The sequence below is a fragment of the Fringilla coelebs genome (assembly GCF_963513975.1).
Source record: "Fringilla coelebs genome assembly, chromosome: 1".
Lineage (NCBI taxonomy): Eukaryota > Metazoa > Chordata > Aves > Passeriformes > Fringillidae > Fringilla > Fringilla coelebs.
This window is the reverse complement of record NC_140028.1, coordinates 145532141-145546019: the sequence shown is the minus strand read 5'-3', so window position 1 is coordinate 145546019 and position 13879 is coordinate 145532141. Positions and strand designations below refer to the sequence as shown.

At 37.3% G+C, this 13879-nt stretch overlaps 1 protein-coding gene across 2 annotated transcripts in view; it reads right to left on the bottom strand.

Moving 5' to 3' along the window:
- Window positions 1-265: 265 nt before the first annotated feature.
- The window catches only part of PAXIP1 (PAX interacting protein 1), a 31620-nt gene continuing 18006 nt past the window's right edge, over window positions 266-13879 (bottom strand). Inside the window, exons 9-21 of one of the 2 annotated variants that reach the window (XM_084205609.1) lie at window positions 13582-13677; window positions 13117-13254; window positions 11677-11798; window positions 10551-10735; window positions 10381-10424; window positions 7916-7983; window positions 7448-7550; window positions 5149-5317; window positions 3490-3590; window positions 2211-2345; window positions 2052-2127; window positions 1468-1527; window positions 266-1001 (exon numbers count right to left, since the gene is read on the bottom strand). In XM_084205609.1, the coding sequence (XP_084061735.1) occupies window positions 985-1001; window positions 1468-1527; window positions 2052-2127; window positions 2211-2345; window positions 3490-3590; window positions 5149-5317; window positions 7448-7550; window positions 7916-7983; window positions 10381-10424; window positions 10551-10735; window positions 11677-11798; window positions 13117-13254; window positions 13582-13677 (1314 nt within the window). In that variant the 3' untranslated portion in view covers window positions 266-984. Of the gene's footprint in view, window positions 1002-1265; window positions 1528-2051; window positions 2128-2210; window positions 2346-3489; window positions 3591-5148; window positions 5318-7447; window positions 7551-7915; window positions 7984-10380; window positions 10425-10550; window positions 10736-11676; window positions 11799-13116; window positions 13255-13581; window positions 13678-13879 lie in introns of those variants that run through there. The other variant, XM_084205608.1, reaches the window with a different exon arrangement.

The window sequence follows — 13879 nt, the reverse complement described above, 5'->3', positions numbered from 1 at the left end:
CATAAAAGAGATTTGAAATCAGTAATTTCCTTATGGGGGAGTGCAGATACTCACTTGTCTATACAGCATCAGAGCTGAATTGTATGGATGATCAGAAAGAAAAAAAATACTTTTAGGATCACTTTTTCATCTACTGGAATCTAAACTGATAAAAAATGGTCAAATCAGATTAGCACTATGTGTGTTTTAGGAAATACCACTGAATATAGATTCGGGAGACTGGTTTTTTAATATTTATTTAGTAAAACTCACTATACAAACAAAAGATTATCACAACAGTGGAATATGCAGGGTTATAGTTTCTCCTTCAAGCTGCTCCTCTGCTTCAGTAAAAACACATATATACATTTACAATTATTTCCCTTTAAAGCACTGGGATTCATATATTAAAACATACCTGGTAAAATAAGCTTAAAATAATTTCACATTGCTTGGAAAAAGATTTGAGTAATTTACTCTTACCAGAGTGCCATTGTTGCACAGTATTCAAAAAAATGAACGACCACTAAAATATAGAGTAAAACATTTAAAAGTACATTTATTTCAAATGTGGGCAAAATATCAATATAAAAGAAAATAGAGTATAAGAAATAAAAATAAAGTACAAAACATTTTCATCTTCGACATCCATAATTTAATAGATAGCAAGCCCTTTTATTTTTACATCCAAATTACACTTTTGGCTGAAGTACCATAATTTATTTTAAAATGCTTAAAAATGGGCTCATCATGATACCTAAAGTGGGCTCTTTTAAAATGGTAGTATAATACAAAACATAGTAAATTATGTTTCAGCATAATAAAATTACACATCCTAAAAAAGATGCAGTTTATTTTTGCTTTCCTGCTTTAAACTGCTCATCATCCCTAGGAAAACAGCTGGAAAACAGCATCCACAGGAAGTTCTAGTTGCTTTGTACAATGGCTGAACTGCTAGATATAATGCTCCAAGGATTCTGGAGCAGTAAGGCATTTCACTATCCATCAAGTAAATTTATATGTAAGCTTGTTAAGGAAGAACAACGGTAAGAAATGACAGCAAATTCTATAATGAACATGCATCAAGACACAGAGGCCTTACTGGTCCCTCCACTGCATTTATTAAACAGGGTCTATAATCTTCAGAAAAAGCTGCTTTCCTCATCTGAAAGTAACTTGTGCCAAGTATTTCCCTTATGTTCTTTTCCCATTGCCTAATATTCTACTATTTACTAATTTATTCTACTATTTACTAATATTTACTACTCCTTTGTGACCACCCTGCCTTCTTCCTCCTTTGAAGTATTTCCCATCAAAAACTAATTCCACGTTGAATTTAAGCTACTTTCCTGGGTGTTAAACTACCCTATTACCAAGTAAACATTACATATCCTAAAAAATTATAATTAATTAGTTCCTAATTAGGAATAACTTTTAGTAAACCATACTCCCTTAAGCAGCAGAATGTCTTTACACAAAAAGGATATGATTCATAATCCAGTGTTTGAGTAAGCACTCCAGTCAGGACGAACTCAGCATTGTGGACATCTGGAAATATCAGAATTCATACAGTTCACACCCTACACAGAAATTTTGCCTCATTCTGCAAGTGTCTCACACCTGACACTACACCTGGCACTGTTGCTAAATACAGCACTTCTTGGGGCTCTACACTAAAGTGAAAATAACTGAAGTGAAAACCCCTAACTCTCTTGATGAATACTGAGATGGTGCCCTGGTTTCAGTTAATTTTCTTTTTAGTAGCTGGTTCAGGGCTGTGCTTTGAATTTAGGATGAGAATAATGTTGGTAACACACTGATGTTTCAGTTGTTGCTAAATTCAACAATTTGTGGTGATCTGCCTATAAAATAACTTATCAGATATATCCAGCAAACAGCTGGCTTGGATTTCTCCATGGTTTGTAGGATAGTCCATGTGTTCCTCTATTAGTATCTGAAAGCCTCAAAAGATCTCTGTATCTGTATAATAATAATAATTGGAAAATAGAAAACAAAAAAATATCTCAAAGTAACAGTTATACTGTTCAATCCCAACAAAAGCTTATACCTACCTATGCCTCGTGCAAAATATTCTCGACATAAATGAAGGTCATTTTCACAGGAAATCAAGATTATCTCTGGCAGACTCTAAAGGAAAGAAAGGAATGGTTAGCTCAGAAGAAAATGGTAAGGTATTATAAATAAATTTTAGAAAGCAACACTCAACACACTTTGTTCTGCTTATGCTCCATGAGTTTTCGAAAAGAAGGTTGTTTGGACAATACTTTTCCTCCTGCACACTCCACAATGGCTTTCATGGTGGAAAGACTGGGACAAATTCCAGGTGTAATGTAAAAATATTTCCCCTAAAAAGAGAAAAGGAAGAACAAGAAAAAGCATAATTATGTTAACTGATTTCTGCAACACATGAAGTTTTAATGCCATGTGACACTTTTATACAAGAGGGCAGGCTTTGTAAGCTGGGGTTGGGCTTATGGACACAGATTCATCAGTTGATGAGTTGTCCTTAATTACTGCTGATGTTTCCTCTGGAGGGGCAAATGCACAATTTTGATTATTTTGAACAGCTCAGGTGTGTCTATCTCCACAGCTGTAAAGAAACAACTACAGCTTGGTGAGGCACATAGGAGCAATGCTCCTCACTTCTTTGAGCACAGGGACATCTCAAGTGTTACAAAAGAACTTTTACCTTTTAATTAGCACCCAATTTATAACTTCCTTACAAAAATTATTCTATTATTTGACTGAGATAGGTGACCAAATCACAAAGTAGATTATCTCTGTTTATCAGCTAGGAATAAAAAAACAGAAAACACATTGCTATTTAATGTGCAAAACCGAGAAAAATGTAGCATTTAGACATAATAGAAGACATAGATCCTTATTCATTACAGGTAGAAAAAAATACCTGTTTTAGGTGGTTCACCTCCCTAAACAGCGTGTAATTCAGTTAAGTTGAAGAAACTTCAGCAAGTCAGAGCTCCAGATACCTCTCTGCAGTGTAATGCAATTTTAACCAGAGGCATGAAAACATCTCACACCATCCTAGCAAACAGCCCGGTGGAAATGCATTCTCCAAGGAGATTCACACTAGAACTCCCTGAGGCTGAAGGGCAAACTCACTCTCACACTCCCATTTTTATGGGCAAGTGCTCTGGCTATGAGACTGGTGTAAAAAAGAAAAGAGAAAATAAAGAAAAGAAAGTCCCTTCCATAAATGGCTTTTTGCAAGTAACAGAGCAGTGTTCTAAATTTTGGAAGGGAACAAATATACTGAGACTGGTTAACATCTACAGGATCCAGTCATTCAGAGGGTTTACATCCACCCCAACGCTTAGGCAGAAAACAGGCATAAAGTCAAAACCAAAATTTACAACAAATGTTTCATGTTATATGCCAGCCTGCTCTACTGCTTTCAGCTATAAAACCTGTAGTCCCAATGCTAAACAAATCAGGTTGAAAAACTCCCAAGCATTGTAAACTGCATACCTTGAACAGTGGAGCTACTTGTGCTCTCTTTAGAGACTCCTCTAAACTAAAGCAGAAAAGCACCTCAGCTTCAGCATCTCTGAGCACAAAGTTCTGCTCATCTGAAAAAGAAAAGACTGATGATGTGGCACAGAAAACACAGACACCCCCATGGCCCAGGATGGAATCTGAGCAGAGCATCTTGAAGGCAGAGTGGCTCTGAAAGGCAGACACCTACTAGAATTTAACATGATTAAAGTATCCCTCTTCATTAGGCTTCTTACAAACATGACTCCCAAGTACTTGGAGAATTAAACTGTGTTTTACACCTGCATACCTAACAACAATCACTGTACTATCAAGTCCCCTTTTCTAACTTACTGGAGGGACTTGCAAATTTTTATTTTTTCATTCTATGCAAAGGAGAATGATCAAGCAGAAGGATTAAGTTTAAATTCAAATTACTGTGGCCACCTATGGGAGCCCAGAAACTGTCTTTAAGTCCTCACACAGTCTTAACAGAAAGAACTGTCTGATCTGTTTCATTTGTCCTGTTATTCACCCAATTTTCCCTTTTTTTATTAGGGATGGAATTTCAGTTTCTATCTTTCCACAAAAGCTATATCAAACACATTTCTAAATCAAATTTAATCCAAAACCCCTAAGTCTAAAAACCAAAACAAAAAAATTGTACAGAGAACAAACTGGTCTTTCCAAGGACAATTCTGACAACTTGCTAGAGACAGTGTTAACACTCTTCCAAAGGACAAAAGAAACAAGGCAATTTTTGCAAACAATTGCTGTATTTTTAGCAGGTACAATTGCTGTATTATAGCAGGTACAAAGCTGAAACCAGCCCATTAGCTACAAATCAACCTCATTTCAGTATATAAATGAAGTACTTCAAGTACTAGATCACAACATTCATCCTAAATCCCCTGATTTTCTTCATCTTCTAAGAGTTTTCAAATTAATCAGTTTCTCAGTTCACTGATGCTGAAATAAGCAAACTGCCTTCTTGAGATTTCTAAAAATGTTTGCTGGTTTATTAGTTAATGATCCATAGATTCAAGTCTTTACAGTGGTTAGCCAGTGATGATACACATTTTCATCTTACAATTATATATGCACAAAACAATCATAAACCAAATAATCACCCTTTCAGAAAGGGTGAATTAAAAAATAATGCAGCCACAGGTAAAAATCTACCAAACAGCTACACGAGAGAGAAACAGAATACTTAACAATATCCAATCATTTAATCACCCTAACACTATCTTTTTAAGTGTGATTTTCTTTCATTTAAGGAGAAAAACTGTATTAAAACAAATGAAAACTAAATGAAACAAATTATTCTGCTAAAAGAGAACCTGATTTTAAAAAAATCAAACACATAATTCTTGTTACAGCTTTGCTTAACTATACTAAGACAACCTTCTAACACAAGTGGAACACAAACTAGCTGCTAATATCATTATTTTAAAAACTTTGCAAATAGTTCTTCAAGAGGTGTGAATGATGACAATCAGACTTGTAGAATTAGAACTTCTCCTTTCAAAAGCTGAACTCCTTAAAAAACTGCCAAGAAACACTGAAGTCAGAAGACAAAACACCAATATTTATTTAAATATGTCAATGAACATTTATTTTACTGTAGGAATTGACACTAATTTAACTTACCAACAAATTTCTGGCATTTGAAACACTCTTCTAACCACTCTGGAGTTACTATGTGCTTGACTACAGAAATTGCTGTCAGGAACTTGACAGTTCGGGTCACTTTACTGGCAATTAGATGGGTACATTTCTGGGCAGAGTCTGCTACTTCACCTCCAAGGATATACAGTTTCTGAAAGTTGTACAAAACACAAACCGGAATGAAATAGTTGTTAAAAATGGAGGAAAAAAATAAATTTAATATCATATCATCACATCAAATAAAACTAAGCTCCTAATGAAATAGTAAATGTAGATTGTGTTACAGTGATTCCTTTACTCAAGCTGATTAATTTTGACAGAATTTACAGCCACTAAAAATCCAGATATGTCCAGACATAAATATCACCTGGCAAGATTAAAAACAATTTCCCACTTCTGCAGTTTTTTGATTTTGTGTTGTGCTTTTTTAATCAAGGAACTAACTGTAAGATACAAATTAAATTTTTTTTCAGTGAAACAGGATAATAAATTTTAAGTAAGCAATAGAATACATAATAATTTTGCTCTTTTCTAGGGAAGGTGCAGCATAAAGTGTAGCTACAGCAAACTTAATTTTGCTAGGGTTTTCTTTAAAGAGAAAAGCATCTCATGAAAAACACATATTCCACATGCATTTTTGATGATACTGAGCAACTATTCCCTTTTCCTTGGTTAAGCCACCAAACTCAAACCAGCTCCTCACAGTTGCTATCTTATCACTTAAGCCAGTCATTATCTGAAGGAATGAGCGACACAATGAATGAGCTGGTGAGGCACATCAGATTACCACAGGTGTTAGAGATAAAGAGTGCTCCCCTCATAAAAATTTCAAGGATGAAAAAATATTTGAACAGCTTTATTAACCATGCACCCTGGACCTCTGATTGAGACAAACAATTTACACAAATAAATAAAATCCACACCAATATCTATAAGTATAAATATTTAACAGTTTATATTGCATGGATACTAGGGAGTCCCAAAGCAAGAATGCCAAAGGGTTGGTTAGGTTAGAAGGCCTGAGAGGTCTCTGGCAGCCCTGTGCACTCCACTGCTCTGATAATGATGAGCACATTAGGACAGACAGGGACAGTGCTTTTAGCTCTATTTTACCATGTTCTGATGGTTTGCATAATGACCCAAGAAAGTATTATTCAATGACACGGAACCTCTCCACTATTTCCTTCCTTCCTTCCTTCCAGGTAATAAACACCCTGTCAACAGGACATTGTACCCTCCCGAAAGGCAAAGGCTGCTTTTCTATGTTCACCTCAAGCACTCACATCCATGAGAGCAGACCTTGCAAAACTTCCACTCTGATGTGGAAGGGACCCTTTGGCCATACAGGTACAAAGATCTCAGTAAGATGAGGAATATCCAGCTCCAGTTAGGTATCCAAATTCTGCAGAGTTTTGATAACATCAGCGCTGACAGGTTTACATTCAACTTCACAAGCTTTGAGGCTGAAGTTGATTTTTTTTTTTTTAATTTGTGAGCCATAGCTGTTACCAAAACAGATTTTCTATACAATTAACCTGGTACCAACATGACAGAAAATGAGAAGTTCATGCTGTAACTTTATGGGATACACTGAAAAAGATTTTATGTCCCAAAATATTCAAGCTTCAAATGCACACACTGCAAGGGAAAAAAGACCTCTGAAGCTGAACCACTTTAAAAACAAGTATAGGTGTAATAAAGACAATATTTTATATTTTTGAGGACATCAAAGTATGTATTTCTAAAAAATGTAGTAACTCAAACTAGGCCTCAGTTACTTCTCATTATCTGAATGTTATAAATAATTTGCATTTAAGTTTTAGCACAGCTTTATTAGGGAACAGAACAAAACCTCCACAGGAATTTATCTCACACCTGCCATAAGCTTTGTCATCAGTTGTCTTTGAAACATTTGGCACTAGAGACAGCAACCCCACTAGAAGAATCCTGGGTCTTATCCAGGATAACCATCACTATTTTTCTCACCTAAATTTGGTCATGAAATTTACTGATTTAAAAACAAATGTGGAAAGGGCTTGCTTTTTAAAGCAGTCCTACAGAAAGAAAAAGCAAGTAGCACAGTATTGTAAAGTAGTTAATTAAAGGAGAACAGCTACCAAATAAAATTCATTTCCCATAAATCTACCCTAACCTCAAGGCTGGTAAGTACTGGTTTTTATCCACTAGGTATATGCTTATCAAGTCTTAGCAAAAATTCAACATCCATAAAAAACTGTCAGATGTTTCACCGTAGTTCACAAGATATAAGCCTGAAAGTCACCTTAATGTACTGTTGCACTTGCATAGGTTCAAATCCTGTGAAGAGCACCATTGGTGTCAGCTCAGGGGTGAGTTTTTTAGTAGGCGGCGGCAGGTCTTCAATCCTACAGAACATAGGAAATACAGCAGAATGTGATGTTTGGGCCCAAGGCTGTAGAACTGTAATTCTGAAATTAGACATGCACACTTTTGCAAGTTTCACTGATGGAATGACCCAGACAAATGAGAATTAAGGCACTACTTTTTCTGAAAGAAAAAATCACCATGCAGAGAACATGACATATTCTCCTCTTTCTGTACTCTCCCAGTTCCTGTTTTGTCCTGCCAGCTGAGGAACTAGCACCATCCAAAGCCCACTGACAGTTACTTCACGGAGCAGGGCACAGGATAGTGCAGGCTGATGGGCAGCTGACACTTCTGAGGAACAGTCAGTCAAGGACTATGGGCATTGAATGCTCACTGCTCTTACCTTGCTCTTTTGGAAGACGGCTGAAGACTGGCTTCATTCTGCTTTGGTTTCAAAGGCAACCTCACACCCTGAAATCAGACCAGTTCCATGTTTAGATCTGAATTAAACAGGGAAAGCAACTTCTATCCTGAATTAATCACAAATGAAAATTACACCCGGCTGAAGACATGGGGCACCTACTACTGACACAACAAGCCCAACAGCAAAGCTGAGATTCAGCCAAAGCTTCTCCACAAACTTAGGTAACCCTGAAAGTGCATACCAAATAAAATATTGTGGGACTTTTTTTCCTTTAAATAACACTGCTAATTATCAAAGGAAAAGCCAATGAATTAAATGAGAAAGAGACTGAAAAGTCTGTCCATTTGTTAAGCACATGAAGACAATATTCTTCCTGGTGCTAAATTTCATGGTAATGGTAATATCCCAGATAATACTGTTATAAACTCAAGGTCCCTAACTACAGAAACAGAAGCTGGATAGAAAGTGCCATCTCCCCAGTACCAGATCAGCCTCCAGGGCATGTGCCCACGGGTGATCAAATGTAGCTTTTAGACTCTCCTTGGTCTGAGTAACTTGAAACCACAGCTCCCAGGTTGAGGAGTGTGTGACATCTATGTCATTTTAACCTTCCAATACCTGAAATGTAATGAAGAATGCTATGAGGCACATGACCAGAAAGACAGGCAGCATTGTACCAGCCTTGCTGTGAGAATGTTCCTTTGGGAGGAACAAACCACAGGGGTTTGTTCCCTGCTCTCAGGCCAGGCATTTTTATGCCAGTCAGCCCATGGTATGAGCAGCTGGAAAGAAAAGTGCACATATTCACATTATGAAAGACATTTCAACTATGAAAATGCAAGAGGTAGATGGCATTAACAGCATTTGACAAGACAGCTGTCCTCAGAAGAGGACCCCAAACCCCAAGACAAATAGAAATGTCTCCTGCAAAGGAATGAAGTACCTTGTCCTCCCTGACACTTCCACATGCCCAGCATTTTCTATTACCAAGCCATATTCCTGTGTGGGCACCCACAGGGCAGCTAGACTAGATTGTCTCCAGAAGCCCCTTTCAATCTAAATCACAAAACTCCCACCTCACACGGGCAAGAAGGGTCCCCACATAAATACAGAAGGGGAGGTACTAAATCACCTATCAGATCCCTGAGGTCTCCATTTGCTACACAAGATAAAACATGGACAAAAACCTGGTGTAACTGACCCACACGAAGAATGTATCCAGTTTTAAGATGAGCTCAACTGCTATGTGTATGCAAAGGGTCGTAGCAAGAAAACCAAAACTGAGTTAGTTAAAAGCTATTTTAAATACTAATACTGCATACTGAACCTTCTCAAGGACTTTTTACTTTTGTAACAGCAGAATGTTTTCCATCTTCAGGAAAATATGAAGACTACGAATTTTTAAGAACATTTAGTTTTCTAAATGTCAGTTTTCTACAAGCCCGTGAAACAAATCCACTAGGGTCTAGAAGAAGAATGTTTCCAACTCATGGTCAGGAAAACAGTAGTGCCTATTTCTAGAGCTGCAAGGTATTCAAGCCACAGTGCCCAGAATCCCCATTTAAAACATTGCTACAAATTACATTTGGAGAGTTACTGAGCAGCTCTTTTCTGAAGAGTTTAAAAGTGACTGAGAGACAAGTGATCCAAACACAAGAGGCAAGGCAAAATGTTTTTATGCAAAATAAAATGTTATCTGAGAGTCACGTGTAGTACAAATTTGCCTACATCAAGACATACTGTGAAAAATTATCGAGTATAAATCTGAAATGGGAAGAAAATTTACAATACAAAAACATGAGATAGGCGTAAGAGCTGACAGGGAAACTGCAGCTTAATCTGAATATGCAGAAAACTTACATTTTGCACGGTTCATAGAATAGCATTCATGACAAAAATTTACTTCTCTTGTATGTTTTTCAACGTACAATTTTCCATTGTTCATTCCTGCTGATATTTCAGGGCTATCAACTACACTTTTTAGTATACATGATATATTTTTTAAATTTTAAAATACATGGTATATATGCCTATGGTTTTAGTTCTTAGTGTATATCAGAGAGATGATATGAAGTAGTAGCACCTTTAACTTACATTATGTGTCATACTTAAAATTCAGTCAATATTCTAACAAAATTCTTACTGATTTTGGGTGTTCTGTCTTAAAAACCCTTATGTGGTCTCACATACAGAGCACTAGGTACTGATTTTAAAAGTACTAAGGTCTGATGTAGAAACTGAAAAATGAAATATCTAGCCCAAGGTGTGTCAACAGCAACTTCATTCTGCATATCCCACTAAAATTCATTAATTCTGCAAAAATATTATTTCTCAGATTCCTCAAAATAAAACAGAACATTAGCAAAAAGTACAACCAGGAGCTTCAGCACAGGCATGGAGTGATCTTACCAAAACAGCTGTATATATACAATAATTCAACATACCATTAGAAGTTCTGGTGACACCTTTAACGGGACTCTCCAAGCATCTGGGGAATGGAGAAGAGAACAAAAATGACACCATTGCCAAATTATTTATACCAGAGGAAACACGCTCCTGCTGATGAAACAGGCACATAAAAATGCTGCAGGCAAGAGGGTTTTGTGACTCTTACCCAGCAGGTTGAGCACCAGGTGCTGGCTGGGGGAGAGCGGGTCCTGGAGGTTGAAGACGGTGTAGCGGCTGTGCTGGATCTGCCGCAGCGCCTCGAAGTTCCCCAGCAGGATGTCACAGAGCCACTGCGCGTTCACGCACGGGATCCGCCACTCCTTGGCCTTCTCGTACTTCAACCCACTGGCCCTTGGTGGGCAGAGAAGAAGAAAAAGAATTTGCATTGCAAAGAAATTGGTACAAATAGCAATTTCTAATAATAAACCTAAAACATCACCGGTTTTTATTGGTCTATTGTTTGTTTTAACTGTGACAGAGGAGATACTCCAAAATATGCTTTTGTTCTATGTGTCAGAACAAGCCAGTCAGGGGAGAACTTCTGCTGCAAATGGAATCTTTAGACCCGGATTTAAATTTTCCCTCCTCAATGTTTTAGAACAACTATTAAAAAAAAAGGTATTTTATTTATGGATGATCTAAGAGCATCACTTAGGAATATTATAAAATAGGAAAGTTAGAAATGACTTCTGTTTTGCCTGTGTTCAGAAGGCCAAATTTATCACTTAATATGTGCTGTAATTTAGTTCAAGAAACAACACCACTAAGTTTATTGTTATCAAACTGCAGAACTGATTACAATTAACACTCTTATAACGAGCCTCACAGAGCACCTCACTGTGGTGGTGTTTGAGGATGCCCAGGACGAGGGAAGAGATGAGAATCTTGACTCAATGTTTCAGAAGGCTGATTTATTATTTTATGATATATATTATACTAAAAGAAAATTATATTTTAAAACTGCACTAAGAAAGGAGACATCAGAAAGCTAGAAAGAAATGAATATTAAAATCTCATGACAGAGAGTCTGACACAGCTGGCTGTCATTTGCCATTAATTAAAAACAATTCACATGCAACCAATCAAAGATGCACCTGCTGGTAAACAATCTCCAGACCACATTCCACAGCCATCAGATAGTTAGTTTTTACATTTATTTTCTGAGGCTTCTCAGGAGAAAAATCCTAGTGAAAGGATTTTCATAAATTATGTCAGTGACACCTCACATGTTCAGAGGCACTACGTGGCAAGAGGTTGCTGAGAAAGCAAGGACTGTGGAGTGCAACACTTACTCTTTACAGATGAGAACTGTATTGCTGCGACACAGGTAGCCTGTGTATTTGGCACCTGCTAGGTAGGCCATGAGCTTGAGGTCATCTCTGTCACTGTCAACAAATCCTGTCACAGAGATTATCTGCAGACAGAAAGACAGTTTGAAGTAACTGAACACTGATGGCATTTACAAAACACTCCCATGAAAAATATTTTTCCATTACTAACTTTTTACATTACAATGAAATGCACAGTGTGGTGTATAAAGCACGCAATTAAAGCGTGGCTTGTAGGATACAAACAGTACAATTTAAAAGTGATTTGTTTGTACATAAAAATTTCAGGCTTCTAGCAGTAGCTCTGACTCAGGAAGAAAAATTTTCATTCTTCTGGTCAGCTTTTTCTTATTCACAGAGACCACAGCATTATTATGGAAGAGCTCAGAGCTAATCTGCTTCTCACATGTCTGCCATCTTCCTTCTGCTGCTATTTACATAGAGGCACACACAAAAAAATGCTTACACTTACTTGTTTTATTCTAAAAATCTGAAAACTGCGCTCTACTCTGCAATGAAGCCAAAGAAACTGTGCCAACTGATCATAGCTGGTGAACTGTAATTCCACATCTTGCATTATTATCTTTAATCCTGACAGGTTTTTGTTTTTGCCATTCTCATCTTTTCATTAGGGAAAGGCAACAGTACTTCTGTTTAAAACTGTGTTTATTACATTGCATATTACATTTACTACTAACCACTGTTGTTATACTCAAATTTTCCCAAATCTGTATTTCTTTTTATGTTAGTCAGGACAGGCTATTAGCACAACCATTATGCCATATGTCTGCATCCAGCACAAAGAAATCCAATGCCAAGACATTCTTTGGCATCTTGGTTTATACAGCATAGTACATTCCAAGATGCCTCTCAATGAACTGGAGTTTTTCCATTCCACAAAATTCCACTTTCACAGCTCCTCATTGCACAGGCAATGGAACTGTGACCTCCTATCCTCTGATTAGCAGCACAGGCTTCCTTTTCAGGTATTTGCTAAGCACTGACTAAGAAAAACCCTTAAAAATCCTCTCAAAATCCTGGGTTATGGTAAGGAAGCACATACTGTTCGAGGTGCTGCTGCTCTGCTGCTATAAGCTGTGCAGCCTGGATTGCTGCTATCTTGCTATGTGTAAGTCAGGCAATCTTTGCCCCTCAGTGTCTGAGAGAGTAACTCACAAAGGCAAGTGTTACTCCTCACCAGTCTGAACTCAGGGAGACTTGCAAAGCACTGAGAAACACCTGGCAGCAGCACCACATCAACACAGCACCTTAAGATTAACAGAAGCTTTTCTTCCAAGGCAAAAGAAACGTGTAAAGCACTTTCTAGCTCTGTTTTAATACTGCTCATGGAATGAAGCAAGCAATGAAGCAAACATTCTTTCAAAGTAAGCTTTTCCTTCTTACATGTTGAGAACATGGCTTTCCTCCTGGTGGAAATGCCACTGGAAAATGAAGGGCTCGATGAGGTGGGACCATCTTCTTCTTCTTCAAGATTGCATTCAGCCAGTGTGCTGTAATACATCTCTTCCTTTCTCTTAAAGCCTAGGAATACAGGCACAAACAGCTTTTAAAATCCAAAATACGCGTTTATTTTTTTATACTTTTTCTACAAATCAAAACTTAGATTTTAATTGTTTTTCTCTACATTTTAGACTCCTCTTTCTGATAGCACCTTCCTTAATGCTCTCTGGAACAAGTCTACTACACACACTATGAAAGTTTGTACCCCAAAAAAACACAAATCATAAAAAAAAACACGTAATGAGAAACTTTATATTTGCTGTCTAAACAGGAAGCACACAGTGCAGAGGCCTGCCTTCCCAGTGATAAAATGAAAGCATGCACCCAGCAGGTTTCCATCTGGCTCACCTGAGCATACATGTTACTGACTTGGCTTTCACACAGAAGGTGAGTACATCTGCTTGTAAGGGTTGGGTCCACTGTCCCACCATGTGCTTGGATGATCTGGTAAGAGAGTAAGTGCAGAACGTCTAGGATATAACTATTTTTACATTACATTAAGAAACAAAAAGTCTGAAATGAAAGTCCACCCTTTAGGACACTGCCACTATTAGCACCACTTCACTGAAGAGTTACCCCCCAAAACTAGGTTTGTTATCTAGCTTTAGAACAATTTTGAAAACAAAAAAGAAAATTAAATATGCAG